Source organism: Trachypithecus francoisi, unplaced genomic scaffold (genome assembly GCF_009764315.1).
Source record: "Trachypithecus francoisi isolate TF-2019V2 unplaced genomic scaffold, Tfra_2.0 Lachesis_group5, whole genome shotgun sequence".
Lineage (NCBI taxonomy): Eukaryota > Metazoa > Chordata > Mammalia > Primates > Cercopithecidae > Trachypithecus > Trachypithecus francoisi.
In genome coordinates, this window is record NW_022681470.1 from 118,505,607 (window position 1) to 118,529,324 (window position 23,718).

The following is a 23,718-nucleotide window of genomic DNA, read 5'->3' on the forward strand; positions in this document are numbered from 1 at the left end:
TAAATGGATGTTTTGTATGACATGTAAATTATAACCTGATAAAGCTATTCATACAAATGGATCACACTTACAAAGGGAAAGTTTAAGGTTCCAAACATATACTATATTGACCACTTCACAGTAGCTACAAGTACCTGGAATGAATTAGATTTGGGAAATTTGTGCTTCCACTGATAAATAGCCTAGTATTACATACTCTAAGGCTACATAAAAATGTGGAGGGGCACAATTACTAAATTACTCATCTTTAGGGACTTTCAGTCTAAATAATGAAGTATGAAGTAATATCCATGAAGTAACTGGTAAGTTGAGAAAATACAAATCAATAAATTACATATAGATAGATACATAAACCTTTGTGCACATACATTTGTACCTGTATATAATTTATAAATAATTATCACAGGAAAGCACTAAAAAAGGCATTGTATTGTGCCGCCTATTTTTTTAACACCTTTCTTTCAAATTCTCTTTGTGTATACAAAATGACTAAGTAGGTACACATTTTACAATGTTTATATAATATCCATTGTAAATTTGAATCTTCAAAATCACCTCAGTTTAGATTATGAATAGTTTATTAGTAACTCTGTTAGAAAATGAAATACAAATGCTGGCTTTCACTTGAATTCTACATAATGTTATTACTTGGAATTATTAAATATTTTATAAATTATAATCAAGATACATATGAATGTTTGTAAATTCATATATAGGAGATTTTAAATTCCAGATGCACATATGCCTGTATACACACACACACACGCTCCTGCGCGCGCACACACACACACACCCCCCTTCTGTGTTGCTTAACCATAATTTGATTACAGATGTGAGATATTTTGAATTTGAGAATGTTGTTATGGTTTGTATTACTACCTGCTGCCCCACTCCCCAAACTCCCACCTAAATGTTAGGGAAGCGTGGCAAGTGATAAATAGATTCAAGGTATGAAACGTCATACTATCCTGTGGTAAAAATACTCATTGTTATATCAGATAGTTGTTCAGTTCTAGTTTTTTTTATTGTTTGCTTATTTTTCAGCTGCTCCAGTTGATGTACTAAAAGCACTAGATTTTCACAGTTCTCCAGAGGGAATATCAAAAACAACGGGGTTTTGCACAAACAGAAAGAATTCTAAAGACTCAGATACTGCTTACAGAGTTTCAAAGCAAGCACAACTCAGTGCCCCAACAAAACAGTTATTTCCAGGTATGTTCACTTTATTATTATTACTACTAAAATTATTACTACTTTTGTCACTACTAATACTACTTTTAGTATTTCTTTACTAATTAGTATTTTTATCAGGTTAGATAATGCCCAATTATATGGTAAAATGCAATTCTTTCATGTATCAGACACCAAATACTTTGTGGTCACCAAAGTAATGTAATGAAAATAACAAATAATTTAATAATTGCCAATCGTAATTCAGCACAATCACATTTCTGTGAAAATATGCTTATTTGAACATTTAGTAATTCATTGCTTTGTTAGAACATAATATATGGAGACCACATTTCATATCTAGCCTATTTCTACATGTAATCATATAGAGGTTATTCATCGTGACAGGTATAGGAGGGAATCTTTTCCCTTAATGACTACCTAAGTTAATTTAATGGGCATTTGGATTTGAACATACTTAGTGCAGGTTTTCCTAACATTAAGGTAAATGTTTCTGTTGAAAGAGATACTTTTTTATGCAAATAATTTTGCTTTATTTTTGCATGTTGTTCTTATCTAAAATATAAGAAAATTTAGTCGCATCTCACAGTTATCTCTACTGAAACTAGAGATTTTTTTTTTTTTTTTAATATCAGCTGGCAGTTTTTCATAATGGTACTGAAAAGTACTTGCTGAATATTGGTTTTTCCTTCCATGAGAGCACTAATTGACCTAATAACACTAATTATCTAGAAATCATGATAATGTGGAGAAAGGGAATTTAGTGGTGAAATGACAATTTTTGAGTCTCATATTTTCAGAGCAGGTAACTTGTTAACTGTGCTTGCCTCCGTTTGATACATACCAGTTATCTATGATTGGTTGATTGACAGGTGTTCTCACCCTTATTTAACAGAGGAGGAAAGTGAATTTCACAGAGGCTCTCTGAGTTGACCAAGTTACATTGTGGTCAATATATAATCTAGGTTTGTTCTGCTCCATATATTTTATATGTTATCAAATGGTACTTTCTGGAACTTTGGGGTCTTCTCGGCAGCAATTTATCATTTAAATTCTTCGTATTATCCTATATTATCTCTGCTTGAAAAAATTTGAGTTTCCTATCTTCATATGAAACTGTGTTCTAACAAGAGGAAACAAATATAAATCAAGGATTTAAACGTTACAAAACAGCACAATACACTTTTCATGGAAAGGCATTTTAAAATATTTTGAAATGCATTTATTTTGATTGTTCACTGATTCTTCCAATGTATTTTCTGTTTTGCAATACTTTGTGGTGAACAAGAACAAACTGAAAATATAAAGAATAAAATGAACTTTTTTCTGACTTTGAAAATAAAAAAATTAAAATGCTTATTAAATTCATAAAATATTTTAAAAGTAGAATTAAAAAATTAAAAGTAAAAAGGTAAGTTGCTTTTTCTAGTTATGTGCACTCTGCTGCATTTCCTAAAGCATCCTTAATAGATAAAGGGATGGGAATTTTGAAGAGAAGAAAACAAAGAAAAATATACCAATTAAAAACCTTTAGAAATACTCAGATTACAGGTTATAATTTTTATACTTTGGCTCATTATCTCAGGGTCAGTGTGTTCTGCATTCCAATGTGGTAGTTATTTAAAATCATTAATTTTATATAATTAATTTTAATACTATATATTTAAGTGATAAAAGCTATATAATCAACATTATCTGACTGCTTTCTTTATGATACAGTCTCATATAATTTCCACAATAGTTCCATGGGACAGATTAAATTAGGCCAGTCAACGGATAGGAAGGGAAAGTAGGATTTTATTTGCTAAGAACACATGGCTAGGAGATGGTGCGTTGATTCCATATATTGACTATTACGAATAATGCTGCAATAAATATTGGACTGCAGATATCCCTTCAACATACTGATGTCATTTACTTGGTGCATATACCCAGTAGTAGGATTGATGGCTAATATAACATAGGAGTGTACATGTTTTTGACATACTGATTTCATTTCCTTTGTATGTATACTCAGTAGTGGGATTGATGGCACTAGCTCTAATGTTTTGAGGAAACTTTTTACTATTTTCTATATGGATGTATTAATTTACATTTTCACCCATAGTATGAAACTGTTCCCTTTTCTCTACACCTGCACCAACACTTATCTTTTTGACTTTTTGATAGTTGTCATTCATATTGGAGTGGAGTAATAGCTCATTGTGGTTTTGATTTACATTTCCCTAATGATTAATGATGTTGAACATTTTTTTCATATACCCATTAGCCATTTGTATGTCTTCTTTGAGATATGTTTATTCAGACATTTTGCCCATTTTTAATTGGATTACTTTTTTTTTCTATTGAGTTGTTTGAGTGTTTTACATGTTTTTAATATTAACCCCTTAATATTAACCCCTTTAATAACTATACCCCTTATCAGATGTATAGTTTGTAGATATTTTCTCCTATTCTATAGGTTGTCTCTTCATTTGTTAATGTTTTCTTTTGCTTTGTAAATGCTTTTTAGTTAAATGTAATCCTATTTGGATGTGGTAGAGCTGGGATTTGAGCCAAATGATCTGATAAAATTCAGAACTTTCAATTGAGATACTGTACTGTCTTCCAGTTAACTACTCTATGCATACATTTATAGCATAAAAATGTATTAAAGCCTCTTGCTGTTTTTTCTTTTGTAATACATTTTAATAATTTCCACTTCATAAAACGTCTTTCTACTACGTGGCTTCATAAGATTCTATTACATACATATTCGTATTTTATTTAACCAGTTTCAATCATTGCAGCTTATTTTAAAATTTTACTATTATAAATAGTGGTTTGGTGATTTGAAAGCATAATACGTTTACGCATATGATCCTCTCTGAATACATTCTTGGTGGTAGAATTGCTGATCTACAATTGTTTGAACTTGAATCCAAGACAGACATATTCATATTTCTTTTATAGATTTATACTACTGCCTGTAATAGAATTTAGAATGAATGGATTGAAAAAGGAAGGTCTTGATATTGGGCTAGATATTGTTGATTACACATGCACATACACAATGGTTTTGCAAAAAGACAACTTTTAAACTAAAAGCATCTCATTTCTCAAATAATAATGCTTGCTTTATTTATATGCCAGAGTAGTAAGAGGATCAAATAAGATATACTTGTAAAACTATTTTGAAAAATAAAACCCACAGCTTAATATGCAGTGTTTTATAAAAATATAAGTATTCTTTACTTAATTATTTGAGATATACTTAGGGTAACTGTTTAAATGATATATTTGTTTAACAAATGTTTAGTAAGTACCAATGTAGATCAGATTGTATGCTAGATATTTGGCACATGATTGAGAGAGAGAAAGAAAGAAAAACAGAGTCTGCCTTCTTGAATTTAAAATCAAGTTAGTCAATTACCCTTATGGTTCTGGCTCATAATGACATACACTTCTTTAATAAGAACCAATATGCAGTGAAACTGCATTGTTTGATATTAAGAACTAATCGAAAACTCTTAAGCTTTTAAAGAAACAACAAAAATAATACGTTTGTAAATTGGGTCATTACAATGCTTCTTTAAAGTGGGAATGTGTGGCTACAGACTAGACAAAGCCAAAATATACAAACTTTATGCCAAAATTAGTACTTAAATAAGTGCTTTAAGAGTGCTGGCTACGTGTTTGATATTTACTGGTATCATGATCCTGTTGCCTAAATCAAATTTAATTTCATATAGCCATTGTGCTTTAAGTGCTTTAAGTGAGTGGCTTTAAAGTTTGACTATAGCTTGGATAAAAATTGAAGAGAAACCTTAATAGAGGACCCCTATTTATTTATTAATCTGTTTACTATTCAAAGTTAGTTGATTTATAAAGGCCATGTAGAAAGTTCAAAAATACTACAGTGATCTAGGAACAATGTAGAAATTGGACGTTGGAAATTTCTAACTCTTTGGCCTTTTCTTCTCAGGTGGAACTTTTCCAGAAGACTTTTCAATATTATTTACAGTGAAACCAAAAAAAGGAATTCAGTCTTTCCTTTTATCTATATATAATGAACATGGAATTCAGCAAATTGGTGTTGAGGTTGGAAGATCACCTGTTTTTCTGTTTGAAGACCACACTGGAAAACCTGCCCCAGAAGACTATCCCCTCTTTAGAACTGTTAACATCGCTGATGGGAAGTAAGTCACAAAATAATACAATGTTTTAACTATGCTAATATCATTATTTTTATTCAGTCATTTAACAAATATTTATGAAGTGTGATACCGTTTTTCTAGTGGCTGGTGATAAACAAATGAGCAAAAAATACATAAAGACATAATTTATAGTATGTACAGGGAAACAACAATGCTTTCAAAATAAGTCACTAATAAATACTATAGCAGGTGATGATAAATGAGAAAGAAAAAGAGAGCAGTAAGGAGGATGGGGTGTGGCAGTGGGGTGGGTACAGTTTTAACAAGTGAGATCAAGCCAAATCCCACTAAGAAAGTGGTATGTAAAGAAGGTGGAGTGCTTGCCATGCTGATAATTAAAAGCCTAGTGTTCCAGGAGAAGCAGGAAGCAAATACAATCTCTGATTCCAGGGTATGGACAATTTGTTCCAAGCAATATCAAGGATACCAGCGTGGCAGGAGAAGAGTGGGATGATGAGGATGGAGAAGCAGAGGGAGGCCAGATGGTATAACACATTGTAGGAGGTTGCAAGCACTTTGAATTGTACTCTGAGTGAAACAGGAAGTTACTGGAGGCTTTTTGAGCAGAAGAATGATCTAATTCAACTTATGTTTTACTAATAATACTGGAGATCAGAGGAAGCACTATAGAGTACTGATATGTGCCACGTGCTAAGCTCTTTATACACTATTAACTCATTTAGTTCTCTGGGTTCCTTTAAGAAAGTAATGTTAATAAACTAATTTTACTGGTAAGGGAACTGAAGCTCAGAGAACCTTGCCTAAGGTCACATAGTTGGAGAGTGATAGAGATGGCGTTTGAACTCAGGAAGTCAGGCTCGCACTGTGCTCCTTTGCAAATCATGCCGAATTCTGAATTATGCATAGTGGTCATTCCCTTTCACTTATGGAGCAGCTAAATAAAAATTTATGCTTATTAAGTTTACTCGATATTTTATCACTGAATCCAGACCTCTAAAAACAACTTTATCCGAAATAGCACATTTGGTCAGAGATATAAGAAGGAAGTAGCAGTGCTCATTGATACTCATTACATTTTTGTCAGGACCACAGAGAAATTCTCAAGTCTCAGTGTTACAAAAAAAAAAAAAACAAGGCTTTTTACAACTAATTTACATTATTATCCTATAAACAAATTAGATATAATAGCACATGGTGTTTCTCTTTTTGACTGTTAGCAAACTCCATACTAAGATTTTAGTCTATAATTGGTAATTGTAGAAAATATTTTGAACTTATCTTATTATTCACACCTTATTTTTCCTTAATCCTACTTTCCTAACTGAAAAAAAAAAAAAAAAAGCTTCAATTTATTGCAGCCCAGACCACATTCTATTCAAAACTAACAGGCAGTGTTTAATATGAATGAATCCTTAAAGTAAAACATGAACAAATAAAAACAAAAAAATGGAGGATGTTCAATAAATATTTTTAATTGATTATCAAACAGAACAAGAAGTTATATTTACATATATCACAGTAGTAAAATATTATCTTGATAATATATTGAATACAATTCATATCTAGTAGTATTCATTTTTTTCATTCATATATTCCTTCAATAACAATTTATTAAATGCTTACTGTGTGCTAGATAAGTCCTATACTTTTACTTGATACTGTTAAAATGTGATATATTTGTGGAGCTCAACTGACATAATAATTTAGATGCAAAAATATTGGTATTTAAGCATACTCTGATTTTTTTAAAGAACAATCATGACATTCATCATGAATGGGCATTCATTCCATACGTACTTATCTATTAGCCACCACTGGGCTGGCAGTCTGTAGAGCACAGCAGTTGTAGCAATGAACAACCCAGGTGAAGTTTTTCCACTCCTGGAGCTTAAATATGTGAAGTGCTGATAGTTCTGTGAATGAAAATAAATCAAGGTAGGAAATGTAGAGTGTACTATTTTAGATAGGGCAGTTTAATATGAATGAATCCTTAAAGTAAAACATGAGGTTTTACTCATATTTTTTTGATGAGGTTGCATTAAGTAAAATCACAAAGGAAGTGAGAGTATAGCCATGTAGGGATGTGGAGAAAGAACAATCCTTCCAGAGTGAAGAACCTGGGCAAGGGGCAATAAAAAGGCATCCTTGTGGTTGGGATGCCGGGAGTCCAGGGAGCATCTGAACTCATGAGGTTGTAGAAGGCTAGAGGACCCTCATATGAAGCAGAGTAAGGGCTTCGCTTTTTACTGTGAGTATTGTATTTGGTAGTTTTTAAGAATGCAGACCCTTGATCTGACTTCTATTTTTAAAAGGTGGCTCTGGTTGCATAAGAGTAGAAGCAGAGGTCAGTTAGGAGTCTAGCTGTGAAAGATGGCAGCTTGGACTAAGTTGACACACAATGGATTCTGTTTATACTTTTTAATTTATGAACTGATAGAATTTTCTGCCTATAGGAGTGTGTAGTATGAGAAAAAGAATAATTAAGAATGCCTCAGGCAAAATGTTAATTTAGTATTTTGAATATTATATATGATATCATGATTATGACATATCATTATCACAGCCTACATTAATTAAACAAAAATATCAAGTTTAGGGTTCTAATCAATTTTAATTATTGAATTTTTTTTTTTTTTTCTGTTAATGAAAAGCACATACCTATAATACTGGGAATGGTTTAAGTGAAGACACAGATTTCTTGGCATGAAGTATGTGTAAATTTTACTCTCACTCTATTAAGTAGATCCTTGTATAAATCTTTGCTCAATTCATACCAAGCAGACACCTATGCCAGTTGAATGTTCTAGTGGAAAGACCAAAGATTAAGTGTATATGGAAATACACTTGGTCACCATGCCAAGTCACATGAAACAGACATTTTAGGAAGGCTCCTGCAACGTTTTGGGTATTTTATTTTATGGATCTAGTCCTAGACACTTCTGGAATATTAATCTAGCACTTTTCATTTGGAAAAAAAATAAAATATAAACCAGACTGGCTTGCAGAATCTGAGTGGGCTTCATTTAATGGTTTATGTTAGCACCATACATTGTTAATAAAACCCACCGTTTTACAGTATGGTTAGGGAATGTGCGTTTCCAAAGGGCTGGCCATGTCTCCCCAGCCAAGCCTGTCATCACTGCTCTGAATTAGTTGGAGCAGTAGCTGCAGAGTGAATTGAGACTCTCATTCCACACATGTGTTGACTATGTTTTCTTTCAGTTTTCCACTTCCTGCCAACCCTGGAAAGAAGGAAAGATATTGTGTCTCAGTCTTGGATCCTGACTACAGTAGTGATCTATAACTGTCTTGAAATTAAAATGGAAAAATAATGAAAGCACTTGAAATAAATGTGAATAAAGACAGAGAAGCACATTGTGTTTTACAATTAGGACGTTGACTTGCTCTAGATGGAGCACTCATTCAATTAGTAGACATACCCTTTTACAGTCAATCTCAGGGGATCATTAGAGCAGTTTTTTTTTAAATGGAATTCCACTTTGGAAGAAAGCATTTACGTACTTGGAAACTATTACTTACCCCATACCCCACCCTAATCTCTATCAAATACCTTCATCAGGACACAGTGAGATTAAGCTTTTGTTACTACAACACAAAGTGAAGCAAAGGATGGGCACTTCCTTATCAGCACAGACAGCTGATTCTACTGTGCATTTTATGCTGCTTGTGTCCTTTTGAGTACCTAGCACTGTTGGGTAAAGAGTAAGTAGTCACCTGTTAAGCGGCTGCTTAATAAATGAGCCTACATTTTTATATGATTTCAGTTCATTTTTATAATTTAAAATACACAGTATTTTAATGTGAATACTGCTTTGGCAACCATTGTGTTTTTGAAGCTTACAAAAGAATTACTTGTCTTTTTTAGGTGGCATCGGGTAGCAATCAGCGTGGAGAAGAAAACTGTGACAATGATTGTTGATTGTAACAAGAAAACCACGAAACCACTTGATAGAAGTGAGAGAGCAATTGTTGATACCAATGGAATCACGGTTTTTGGAACAAGGATTTTGGATGAAGAAGTTTTTGAGGTAAAAATAAATCAAACTCTAAGCTGAATATTGACAAATCAGATGAACTGGGTTAACAACAGTAAAAATACTGCTTTATAGCAATATGTTATAAAGCAAAGTTGAAACTCTAAAGGGTGACCTAGTTTCTTCCTCTGTGAGTATAGCGGTGATGTTTTCTATTCTTCAGTAAGAGAATGACCAGACAATGGTGACTGTAACGCCTGGGAAACATTTACAGGGATTGGTTGATTTGAACACAGACATGCTATTCTCCTGGAAAGGACAAACAGCTTAACTCTTAGTACTTTGTATTATTTTCTTTGCAGAAAAGAACACTTTCTTCATCTCATTCTATGGGAAGTTAATTTAGAGAGATGTATATACAAGTCATATGTTTTGTCTTCCTCTGTTCTTTGTGAATGTTTTTTTAAGGTAAAATAGAGATCATATTGCAAAATATAAATTTTAAGTTTATAAATCACTTTAAATATAATGTAAAGATCATGGTAAGATATTTCCATCTAATTATATTTCACTAATTATGATAATCACATTCTTTTAGTTCTCCAATCATTGGATATGGCATTTTGTGCTTTAATTTTCATTTAGTCATTTTTTAAAAGAATGAATGATCTGAATTCTGACACAATTAAAGGATGCACTCTCCAGGCATTATTTATTATTTTGGTGGTTGTTTTTAAACAATTTGAGTCATTTCTTTGTCAAGGTGTAACGAAGTAAAGCTGTGTAATATATTACAAATTAATAGACAGTTTCACCTGGAGATTTGCTATATTTTATGATGTGTGAATATACATATACACATGTGTACACACACACACATATATATACACAAACATACAGACAGTATGTATTTTCATAAACAGAACAATGTTTATGAAATAGTCTAGCGTTGGCTAGACTATTTTGTTCCTGTACTTATATATATAACCTACAGTGTAGTTTTATTTAAAATTTTTATTACAATTAACATTTGTGAAAGTTCCATGTTATGACTTTTTTCCACTAGTGTGTACCTAAGCCTTTAACTCTTCATAAAATATTTTAAACTACCATATCATGCTGGATTATGTAAATGATAAACTGATTTGAGTAGTATATAAGGGAAATATGCTCTCAGATCTCCCAATATCTAACATTGATTGCATGCATATGATGATAAGCAATTATTTATCCATTCAATAAATAAATATTAATATAATTTCTAGTCTTGAAAAACTTTTTGAAAATAAAACTATTCATAAATATGTTTCATGTAAATTATAAATGAATTATGATTTATTTTTGTAACCTACACCTTATTTTCCAGGAACATAAATGTGTAAGACAGAAGAACAATATCAATGGAATTTCTTTCTTTTTTAAAAAATTGATTCTTAGCTTTGTAACACTATGTGCCACATTCTGAATCCTGGAGTAACTCCAGCTCTTTAGTTGGAGGAACTATTAAAATATTAAGAAAAGTAATGTTGAAAGGATTCTTTAATGAAACCTTTAGCGAATATGACAATGAGTAGTGAAAAATAAGTTTATTAAGCTGTTTCGCATCCTAGAGTTTCATGAAACCCTATGAAGTTTTAAATAGAACATTTACTTACTATTAAGTGTAGTTAGTTTATAAAATGTTAATGAATACAGAACTTACTCTCTCAGGTTTATCTTTTATAATCTTTGACCAGTTATAGAGGGAAACTATTTTTACTTAATAAAAATATTGAGACAGCTTTAGAGTAGGAAACTTAGAATTGGATGAAGTTTAGTATTTATCTAATTCATATACTCAAATAGCCATCAGATAAAAGATTCAGGTCTTACTTTCTAAATTATATTATTGTATGTATATATGAAATTTCAATAACAATTTGGTCTCTTTCCACTTGAAAATAGAGCATGAAGAAAATAAGTAATTCAAGTATATAGATGTTTAGTCCTAATTTAAAATTCTCACTGTTTTGTAAAATTAGTTCATTCTACCTGATCTTAATATATCTTTTCGTAAAAACTTATTCGAGTATGTATTTTCTTTTATTTTTGGTTTATATTCTAGTACCTATATACTTCTGACTCTTTGCAAGTAAACACATAGAATTTAAACTAAAAATGACAGGAGATAGAAATTGTACTGTGTATACATTATTTTAGTGTTTTATAAATAGTTGTGATGATGAAGATAATATAATACCAGTGATTTGTTAGTCTGAAAACTAGAAATGTCACTTTTTCAGACATAGCATAAGTCAGATTTAGTTGCAGATTTGTTTAGTGTATGTAATTTCATGTATACACTACCCTGCATTAATAGAATGATACTACTATGGTAAAAAATATTAAACATGGTCATATTTGAGTTTCAATCTAATGACTTTTTAGAATTCAAATTTATACAGATAAAAGCAGAGCTGAAGATGATTTTAAAGTTTGAACAATTGTGGCCGGGCGCGGTAGCTCAAGCCTGTAATCCCAGCACTTTGGGAGGCCGAGGCGGGCGGATCACGAAGTCAGGAGATCGAGACCATCCTGGTTAACACGGTGAAACCCTGTCTCTACCAAAAAATACAAAAAACTAGCCGGGCGACGTGGCAGGCGCCTGTAGTCCCAGCTACTCGGGAGGCTGAAGCAGGAGAATGGTGTGAACCCAGGAGGCGGAGCTTGCAGTGAGCTGAGATCTGGCCACTGCACTCCAGCCTGGGCGACATAGCAAGACTCCGTCTCAAAAAAAAAAAAGAAGTTTGAACAATTAAAAGTTGTAAAAATTATCACAAGATGAGCATATGGACTCATAATTCAGGCTTTATAATTTCAGCATAGCAGAGTGGTATATGAATTGATTTGGGGATGACAAAAATCTGATTTTGAATCCCAGCATATAGCTTAATATTCAACCTTCTCTGTATAATTACTCTATATCAGTTTCAAATGGGAAATTACAGAATCTTCCTCATAGGACTTATAGAAAAAATGAGCTGATGTATGTACAGTGTTTAAGATACTAGTATAAATATAAATATATATAGATTTATACACATACACACATATGTAATATAAACGTGGTTGTATGTTGTTAACTTATCCATTGATGTGTACTTTTACAAACATTATTATAACTTCTTTTTCTTATGATTTTACAACTGTGCATTTCAAATACTTTTGCTATGGGTGACTAACAGTGACCCATTTATCAGTCTGAAGTCCTCATGGGTCCGTCTGTCTGTATTCTAAATGCAGTACTTCTTTTCTGAGCCACTGCAGTTTTACAAAGTACCTTGTAGAGATTAGATACATATGTCCCCTCTAGACAGAGGTAACACCTGAGTACAGATCTTAATAAGTGGAACGTGATCTGACTTAATGAGTATTTCCATGCAAGCAAAAAAAATTTAAAAAGTCCTACCAACACTAATCAACAGCCTTGATTTTTTTTTTCCTGCTTGATAAGATTCAAAGATGTGAGGAAAACTAAATTAGAAGAATTGTATTGCTTGTATTTATTATCAATACAATTATTTTTGGAGTCTTTAAAACAGGAAAATTTCTTTACTTAATAGCAAGTTATAGCCATTATTCAAGTTTTCAAAACATTGTCATTTATACATATATTTTTAAATAATCAAAACAGATTATTGCAGGCCTTTTATATTTTTTGACAAATAGCCATCATTGGGGAGATTATTTATTTCCTTGAAGCAATGAGTAAAATATGACCTATGACAGCATTTGAGTAGAAAAGCTTTGTGATGAAAATTTTGCATTTTTTTCAAGCTCCTCAGGAAATATTTTGAATGTAATTTTCTATGGAGAAATCAATGAATAATAATTTATAAAAGCTATGCTATTTGATAATTCTACAAGGCCTGAAAAATGTAAGATTATCAAACTCTTTTGAGATGGCTTTTGAGATGGCCAAAAGTAAAGTCACCTCAAAAGCCATTAAGAGTTTGATTATTGCTTTATGGTGTCCACATATCTTTTTAATGCATATATTACCCAAGATAAACACTTAAAAGTTGAATTTTAGAGATAGTTTTCCTATAGAACAATGTTATAAGATGGAGATAGCCTTTCCATTTATCCACTTTTCCCAGTCTAGATGCATTTAGTTCATGGTTCTTGTGATTTTTTTCTAAATTTATTGAGTTATAATTGAATCACAGTAAACTGCAAATATTAAAAGTATACCATTTAATCAGTTGTGACTTATGTATACAACTGTGAAACCATCATCATAATCAAGAAAATAAACATTGCCATCTCACCCAACAGATTCCTCATCATCTTTTATAATTCATTCCTTCTTCTATCCTAATGCCAGACAATCATTAATTAGCTTTTTATCACTATAGCATTTCTGGTACTTTTACAAAAATTTCTGGCACTCTTTTTTTTTTTGGATGCACTCATTTTAACTTAACTCGTTTTAACTCATTTTTCTTTTCTCTGTTATTAGCAGTATGTCAAATTACATTGATTGATTTTTCAAACATTTAAAAACAACTTTTCAATCCTTAGAGGTCTATAGACCCTACTGGTGATGTAGTATGTTGTCTTATTTATATAACATGCAATTAAGTTCTTACTCAGTATAATGATCTTAAGATTTACCCATATTTTTTGTATTTATTATTATTATTGTTTTGCTGAGTAGAATTTTAACACATAGCTAAACCAAAATGTGTTCATTCATTCACCCTATTAGTGAGCATTTCTGTTGCTTCCAGGTTATGGCTTCTATAAAGTCACTATGAACATTCATGTATACATTTTGCTTTGTTTGGTTGAATACCTAGACGTGGAATGCATGGGTTATTTGGTAGGTGCATGCTTAACATTAAAAAAAAGAAAATTATCAAACTATTTTTCAAAGTGGCATTAACCATTTTATACCTTCTTCAGCAGTGTATGAGAGTTCCAGTTGTTATGTATCCTTGCCAACCTCTGATATGTTCAGTCTTCTTCATTTTAGGCATTCTAGCTAGATGCATTGTAGTGTTACATTGTGGTTTTAATTTGCACTTCTCTCTTGACTGATGATGTTTGCATTTTGCCAGGTGCTTGTGGGTCATTTATGCATATTGTTTTGTGAGGTGTCTTTTCAAATGTTTTGCCCATTTAAAAAAGTTGAGCTGCTTGTCTTTAGTTTAAGGAGTTTTAAGAGTTTTACAAAATATCCTGTATATAGATTTTTTGTCTGATAGAAGTTTGCAAATATTTTTTCCAGTATGTGACTTGCCTTTTTTTTTTCTTAATGGTGTCTTTCAAAGTGTATATGCTTTTAATTTTGATAAAGCTCAATTTATCAATTTTGTTATGTTTTACACTCTTTGTGTTCTAAGAAACTTTTATTCCAAGATCACAAAGATTTTCTTCTATTTTTAGTATCAGAATGTTGTTGTTTCAGGATTTGCACATAGGTCATATCCCATTTTGAGTTAATATCTGTGTATGATGTAAGGTAAAGGTTAATATTCACTGTTTTCTACATAATGATATCCAGTTCATTCAGCATATTTTTCTGAAACGGCTTTCTTTTCATGATATGTATTGCCTTGGTCTTTAAATCAGAAATTAATTGGCTACCAATTAGTGCACCTATTACTGAACTCTCTACCTTATTTTATTTATTCATTTATTTATTTTTTACTAGTACCAAAATATCTTTTTACTAGTACTTAAAATCTTTTTTTTTTTTTTTTTTTTTTTTTTTTTGAGACGGAGTCTCGCTCTGTCGCCCAGACTGGAGTGCAGTGGCCGGATCTCAGCTCACTGCAAGCTCCGCCTCCTGGGTTTACGCCATTCTCCTGCCTCAGCCTCCAGAGTAGCTGGGACTACAGGCACCAGCCACCTCGCCCGGCTAGTTTTTTGTATTTTTTAGTAGAGACGGGGTTTCACCGTGTTAGCCAGGATGGTCTCGAACTCCTGAGCTCGTGATCCGCCCGTCTCGGCCTCCCAAAGTGCTGGGATTACAGGCTTGAGCCACCGCGCCCGGCCACTAGTACTTAAAATCTTAACAGAAAGTTTTTAAGTCATGTGGGTAAATACTCCTACTTTTTATTCTTTGTAAAACATTGCTGTAGTTAATTTTGGCTCATTTTCATTTCTACACACATGTTAGAATAAGCTTATTAATTTCTACAAAAAGTTGTGGTTTTAATGGGGATTTCATTTAAGCTACAGATCATAATGAAGAGAATTGAAATTCTGAAAAATCATGGAGTTTTTCTATTTCCTGTACATAGTATAACTCTCCATTTATTTTGGTCTTGTTTAATTTTTTTACAATGTTTTCTGGATTTCAGGGTAAATGTCTTGGACATCTTTTATTTAATTTGTTCCTAAGTATTTTTCTTTTTAGTGCTACAGTAAATGAATTTCTTTTTAATGTCATATTTGAATATTTTCTTGCTAATACAGAAAACATAATTTTTCGTATTAACCTTGTGTCCTATAGCCTTGTTAAATTCATTTATTAGTTCAGGGTTTTTATTTTAATGTAAAAAATTATATAATCTGAAAGTAGGGACCATTTCACAAGTTTTCTATTTTTATGCTTTTTACTTGTTTTTCTTATCTTATGGCAATCAATGGGATATATATTGAATATGGCATTTATATATATTGAATATAGCTTGTGTAAGCAGGTATTCTTACTTTTTTTTCTGACCTCATGTGGAAAGTAATTCAGTCTTTCAGCATTAAGTATGATGTTGGCTAAAAGTTTTCATTGGATGCTGTTTATCGGCTTGAAATTTACGATTAGTCTTAGTTTCCTAAATATTTGTTATCATGAACATGTACTAAATTTTGTAAAACGCTTTTTCTACACCTATTGAAATGATCATGTAGGTTTTTTTTCCTGTTAGTAAATTGAATTACATTGATTGATTTTTCAAATATTTAGAAACAACTTTTCATTCCTTAGATGTATATAGAGTCCTCTGTAGTCATGTGGTATATTATCCTATTAATATAACATATAATTTCATTTTCTAAAATATCTTTAAGAAGCTTTAGTCTATATTAATGAGGTATACTAGTCTATGAATATCTATATTGATAATGTCTTTGTTAGGTTTTGATAGCATTATCCTGGCATCATAAACTCATCTGCTCAGTGATCACTCCTCATCTATTTTCTGAAAACTTTCTTATATTACTGATGTTATTTCCTTCTTGAATACAGGATAGAATTAAGCAGTGAAAATTTCAGGCCCTGTTTTCATTTTAGAATTGTTTTAACGTATTCAATTTCTTTACTCGATACAGGTTAATTTAGTTTTTATGTTTCTTATTGCGTAGATTATGTTGTTTTATTTTTCAATAAATGTTTCTAGTTCAACTAAGTTGTTGGATTTGTTCATATAAAGTTGTTTGTAGCATTTCATTATTTTAAATTTTAATGTCTTTAAATTTTCTATGGAAAATTACTTTTTATTCCTGATATTAATAATTTGATTTTCCCCCCAGATCAATAATTTGAACAGGTACTTGAAAATTTTGTTGATATTCTCAACAAACCAGTTTCAGGCTCTGTTAATTATCACTCTTAACAGACTCATTTATATTTCATAATTATTTTTTCTATCATTAATTTGAAAGCGAAAAATTATCTAGCCTCTCAAAATATAGGGTTATTATTTCAAGATTTATTTTTCCCAGTATAAAAATTTAAAATTACACATTTCTCTCTAAATACAGTTTTAGCTGCATACCACAATTTTACTGTGTCAGTTTTTGTGGTAATTTAGTTAAAATAATTTTCAATTTCTTTTCTTATTTTATTTCTAGCCCACTAAATATATAGTGATGTTTAATGTCTAGATACTTGATCTTCTCTTAGTTTATTGATATTGGTGTCTAATTCTGTTGTCTTCTGAGAATAAATTTGGTATGATCTCAATCCATTTAGATTTATTGAGATTTGATATATGGTCTAACATGTAGTCTGTCTCAGTTAATGTAATAATGCCCTTAAAAAGGAAGAGCATTGTAAAACTGTTTGATGCGGACTTTTATAAATGTCAGTTAGATCTTTTCTTATTTTTCTTATTTTTTTGTCTGTTTATTCTATCAGTCATTGAGGAATGTTAAAATTTTCTACTATAATTGTAGAATTGTGTATCTTCCTTTTCATTTTGCCATTTTTTCTGCATATACGATATTCTCAGGCACATGCACCTTTATCATTGTTGGATCTTTCCGCTTGTCACTTTTTATTATGAAATATCTGTCTTTATCTCCACTAGTATTTTTTGTCTTGAAGTCTACTTTATGTGGTATTAGAATGGCCACTCCTTTTCTTGTTAACCTACAATTTGAATGTCATTTATTTTTTATGTCCATTTATTTTCAAATTATGTGTCTGCATAAAGTGTGCCTGTTAGAGTCAGGTTATTGGGGGGTCTTTTTTTAATCCCCTTTATATATTTCTGCCTTTTAATTGGTGTCATGAAACTAATAACGTGTAATTTACATTATGCCATTGATTTGTTATTGATATGGCTGGATTTAAGTCTGCATCTTATTGTTTGTATTTTCTTGGTACTCTCTGTTTTCTGATGCTTTGTTCTTGCTTTCCTGCTTCCAGTTTTTTTTTTTTTTTTTTGGTGCTGAGGGTTTATTTGAATATTTTGTAGTATTCCGTTTTGTTTTACCTATTGGATTTTTGCTATATTTTTTATTTAAGAAGGAATTTTTATAAGAATTATAAAATTTGTACCAAAATTTTATGATATATTTCTTGCTAATATTGTATCATTGTATGTATGTAATGTAGAAACCGTTCCATCTCCTTGTCATACTGATCTGTATAGCATAGTTGTCATACTTATTAGACCTGTATATATTGAACATACCACCAAATGTTATGATTTTTGCTTTAAAGAATCCAATGTTTTAAAGCTTTTAAGATAATATAATTTTATATCTAAGTAAATATTTGTTATTTCTGTTTATCTTTTATTTCTGAAGCTCCATATTTTTCTAGGATACACTTTTCCATCAGTCTAAAAAGTTTTCTTTAACATTTCTTGTACAGCAGATATGCTATTGATATATCTCTTGAGTTTTCTTACATGTGAGAATGTTGTTCTTTTGCCTTCGTTACAGAAGGATATTTTCACTGACAATAGAATTCTGGATTGACAGTTTTACTATTTTAGCACGGTAAAAATGTTGTTCCACTGTCTCTGGTCCCTGTGTTTCTGATGCACAGTTCACATTCACATTGTTGTTATCATGTGCTTGATGCACCACTTTAGCTGCTAGTAAGATCTTTTTTCCCTTTATTTGCTTTTCAGTAGTTTGACTAGGAAGTATGTTGTCATAATATTGTTTGAATTTATTCTGTTTTGAGTTTATTAAGCGTCTTCCATCGGTAAATGAATGTTTTTCAACAAATTTAGGAAGCCTTCACTCTTTAAAGTTTCTACTTTGCTGCCAGGTACTCTTATATTTTCATTATTTTCAATAGGGTATCACTTGCTTCTTGGAGGAGAGTTATAATAGCTGTTTTAAAAACTCTTCCTGAGAGTTTCAATGTCCACCCTATCTCAGGGTTGGCATCTGTTTATTGCCTTTGTTGCTGTTGTTGTTAATAAACTGTCTTTATTTTAGAGTACATTTAGGTTCACAGCGAAGTTGAGCGGAAAGTATGAGGAGTTCTCATATACTCCTTGCCCCACCCCAACATACACCCTTCCCTATTATCAATATCCCATACCAGAGTGTGAATTGACTACAACAGATGAAACTACATTGACTTATCATTATGACCCAAAGTCTATGGTTTACATGTTCACTCTTGGTATCGTACATTCTAAGAGTGTAGACAAATATGTAATGACACGTACTCGCCATTTTAATATCTAAAAGAATAATTTTACTGCACTAAAAATCTTCCTTTCTCTACCTATTCATAGTTCTCTCCCTGATTGACCCCTGGAAGTTGCTATTTTTTTTTAACTGCCTCCCTAATTTTGGCTTTTCCAGGATGTATGTAGTTGTAGTCATACAGTATGTAGCCTTTTCAGATTAGCTCCTTTCACCAAGTAATATGCATTTAAATTCTTCTATATATTCTCTCTCTCTCTTTTTTTTTTTTTTGAGATGGAATCTCACTCTGTCACCCAGGCTGAGTGCAGTGGCATGATCTTAGCTCACTGCAATCTCCACTTCCCTGGTTCACACCATTTTCCTGCCTCAGCCTCCTGAGTAGCTGGGACTACAGGCACCCGCCACCACACCAGGCTAATTTTTTGTGTGTTTTTAGGAGAGAAGGGTTTTCACCATGTTAGCCAGGATGGTCTTGATCTCCTGACTTCGTGATCCGCCCACCTCGGCCTTCCAAAGTTCTGGGATTACAGGCGTGAGCCACCGCGCCTGGCCCTCTTCTATGTATTTTCATGACTGATAGGTTCATTTATTTTTACTGCTGAATAACATTCCACTAGCCGGATGTAGCACATATTTATCAATTTATCTACTAAAAAACATCTTGGTTGCCTCTAAATTTTGGAAACTATGAATCAAGCTACTAGATAATTATGTGTAGGTTTTCGTGTGGGCATAAATTTTCAAATCATTTGGATAAATACCAAGAAGTGTGACTGTTGTACGAATATGCTTTGTTTTATGAGAAATTGCCAAACTGTCTTGCTGTACCCTTTTGGATTTCCACCAGCAAGAAATGAGTTTCTTTTGCTTCACAACTTTTCCAGGAATTTTTGTCATCACTGTTTTGAATTTGCCCAAAAACAGCACTATTTCCTTTTGGTATGTTGTGGTTTCTCATTGTTGTTTTAATTTGCAGTTCTCTAATGACATGTTGAACATATTTTCATAGTCTTACTTTCCATCTGTATATCTTCCTTGTTGAGGTGTTTGACATTTTTGTGCATTTTTAATTCAGATTGTTGGTTTTTTCTTTAATTGTCAAATATTGAACTTTTTGTACATTTTAGGAAACAGTCCTTTATCAGGTATGTCTTTTGCAAACACATTCTCCTGATATGTGGCTTTTTTTCTGATTCTCTTGAGACTGTCTTTTCAGAATAGAAGTTTTAAATTTTAATAAAGCCCATATTATCAATAAATTATTTTATTGAATATATCTTTGGTGTTGTGTCTGAAGAGCCATCACTATACCCAAGATTATTTAGGTTTTCTCCTGTATTGTGTTCTAGGAGTTTCATGGGTTTGTGTTTTACATTTAGGTCTATGAATCATTATGAGTTAATTTTTCTGAACAGTTTAAGGTTTGTATTTAGATTTTTTTTTGCATGTGGCTGTCCAGTTGTTCCAGCACTATTAGTTGAAAAGATTATCATTGCCCCATTGTATTTCATTTGCTCCTTTTGTCAAAGATCAGTTTAGTATATTTATATGGATCTTTTTCTAGGATCTTTATTCCATTGATCTGCTTATCAGTTCTTCCACCAATACTACCTTATATTCATTATTGTAATATTATAGTAAGTCTGAAAGTCAGATAGTGTCAGTCCTCTTTGTTCTTTACCTTTAATATTGAGTTAATCGACAATTCTGGATGCTTTTCTTCTTATAAATTTGGAATATGTTTGGAAAGATCCACGAAATAACATTCTGGGATATTAATTGTGAGTGTATTGAATCTATAAATCAAGCTGAGGAGAACTGACATCTTGACAGTACTGTGTCATTCTATCCATGAACATAGAATATCTTTATTTTTCAAGTTGTTCGATATCCTTCATCAGAGTTTTGTAGTTTTCTTCATATAGATCTTATATTTATGTTGTTAGATTTATACAAATGTATTTCTTTTTTGAGTGCTCATGTAAATGATGTTGAGTTAAATTTCAAATTATTCTTAAGAAAATGATTGATGTTTTATATACCTTGTATACATAACCTTGTAACAATCATTTATTATTTCCAACTTTTCTGTCAATTATTTTGGATTTTTTACATAGACAATTATGTAATCTATGAAAAAGTTTAATTTTTCTCTTCCCCATCTGAATACATTTTATTTCCTTTTCTTGTCTTATTGTATCAACTAGGACTCCCAGTATGATGTAGAAATGCAATATTAACAGAGAACATCCTTGCCTTGTTTCTGATCAGTTTGAGAAAATTTCCTTCTGTTCCTAGTTTTCAGAATGTGTTTTAAAATCATGAATGAATGCTGTACTTTGTCCAATGCTTTTCTGCATCTATGATATGATAATTTATTTTTTTTAGCTTGTTGATGGTGATACTAATTTATTTTCAAATGTTGAAACAGCTTTGCATACCTGGGATAAATTCCACTTGACTATGGCATTTACTTATTTTATATACCGTGGGATTAAATTTGATAATATTTTGTTAAGGATTTTTGCATTTATGTCCATGAGAGATATTGCTCTCTAGTATTATTTTCTTTTAATGACTTCGCCTGGTTTTGATATTAGGATGATGTGGCCTCATAAGATCAGTTAGTAATATTCCTTTTCTTCTATATTCTGAAAAAGATTGCAGATAATTGTTATATATTTTTCCTTAAATGTTTGATAGGCTTCACCAGTGAATCCATCTTGTTCTCTTTAGAAAGTTTAATAATTTTTTTATTCAATCTTCTTATTGGACATAGACCTTTTCAGATTTTCTAATTATTTATGAGTTTTTGCAGACTGGATCTACCAGGGAATTCATTTATTTCATCTAATTTATCAAATTTGTAGGCACAGAGTTTTTCATAATATTACTTTATTATTTTATCATCCTTTTAATGTCCATGGGATCTGTGGTGATACCTCCCTTATTTTCCTGACAATAATAATTTGTAACTTCTCTCTTTTTTACTTAGTTGGTTTAGCTAGAGGCTTATCAATTTTATTAATATTCTGAAAGAATCAGGTTTTGGTTTGGATACTAATTCTATGGTGACTTTCTGCTGTCTGTTTTATTATTTCTGCTGTAATTTAGTTTTTTTCTTTTGTTCTGTTTACTTCACATTTATTTTGCTCTTTTTTGTTTAGATTCTCAGAATAGAAGCTTAGATAGTTGATTTTAGAGCTTTCCTCTTTTCTAATATTTCATTCAATGCTATAGGTTTCCCTCAAAGAAAAGTTACTTTTTGATTTTTATTTTGTTTATAATATTTTAAAATTATTCCTGAGATTTTGTCTTCAATCCATGTATTAGTTAGAAGTGTGTTTTTACATTTCTAATTATTTTAGGATTTCCCAGCTATCTTACTGTTACAATTTGAGAGCAGATATTGGATGATGTCTATTCTTTCAAATATTTAAGAGTTTTCTTTTTGGTCATGAATGTAGTCTGTCTTGGAGAATGTCCATGTGAACTTTAGAATGATGAGTAATCTGCTGTTGCTCGTTATAGGAATATATATGCAAATTATCTTTGTTGACTAATAGTGTTTTTTAGTTCAACTTTGTCCTTACTAATTTCTGCCTGCTCTATCTTTTTTACTGCTGTTAGAATGGTGTTTACCATTTAAATGTAATAGTGGATTCATCTATTTTTCCTTCCAGATCTATTAGACTTTGCCTCATATATTTTGTTAGGTGCATATGCATTAAAGATTGCATGTCTTATTGGTGTACTGACCTTTTTACCCATATTATCATGTAATGCCTCACTTTGTCTTTAGTACTTTTCCCTGCTCTGAAGTTTACACTGTGTGAAATTAATTTAGCTACTCTTGTTTTCTTTTTATTAGTTTTAGAATGTTATACCTTTCTTTATATCTTTCCTTTTACTTTGTATGTGTTTTTTATATTTACAGTGTATCTCTTGTAGACAACATGTAATTGAGCCTTTTTTTTTTTTTTTTTTTTTTTGGCCCACTCTGACAATCTGTCTTTAATGAGTGTATTTAAATCATTCATATTAAAGGCAATTATATATATAGTTAGAATAATATTCACCATATATGTTACTATGTTTTATTTATTGCCCTTGTTCTTTGTTTCTATTCTTATCTTCCACAATTTTTCTACATTCTGTGGCTTAAGTAGAGCATCTTATATGATTATGTTTCTCTCTTTTCTTCAAATATCAATTATACTTCTTTGTCAATCTTCTTTTGTTATTTGCCCTAGGATCTTTCTTTCTTTCTTTCTTTCTTTCTTTCTTTCTTTCTTTCTTTCTTTCTTCTTTCTTTTTTTTTTTTTTTTTGAGACGGAGTTTCGCTCTGTCGCCCAGGCTGGAGTGCAGTGGCCAGATCTCAGCTCACTGCAAGCTCCGCCTCCTGGGTTTACACCATTCTCCTGCCTCAGCCTCCCGAGTAGCTGGGACTATAGGCGCCCGCCACCTCGCCCGGCTAATTTTTTGTATTT

General features: G+C 31.5%; 1 protein-coding gene across 2 annotated transcripts in view; it reads left to right on the plus strand.

The window, feature by feature from the left end:
* The window catches only part of COL11A1 (collagen type XI alpha 1 chain), a 220,085-nt gene that overhangs the window by 24,529 nt on the left and 171,838 nt on the right, over positions 1 to 23,718 (plus strand). For both annotated transcript variants that reach the window (XM_033197012.1, XM_033197010.1), the window contains exons 2-4: positions 1,045 to 1,212; positions 5,156 to 5,369; positions 9,235 to 9,397. In XM_033197012.1, the coding sequence (XP_033052903.1) occupies positions 1,045 to 1,212; positions 5,156 to 5,369; positions 9,235 to 9,397 (545 nt within the window). The remainder of the gene's footprint in view (positions 1 to 1,044; positions 1,213 to 5,155; positions 5,370 to 9,234; positions 9,398 to 23,718) is intronic.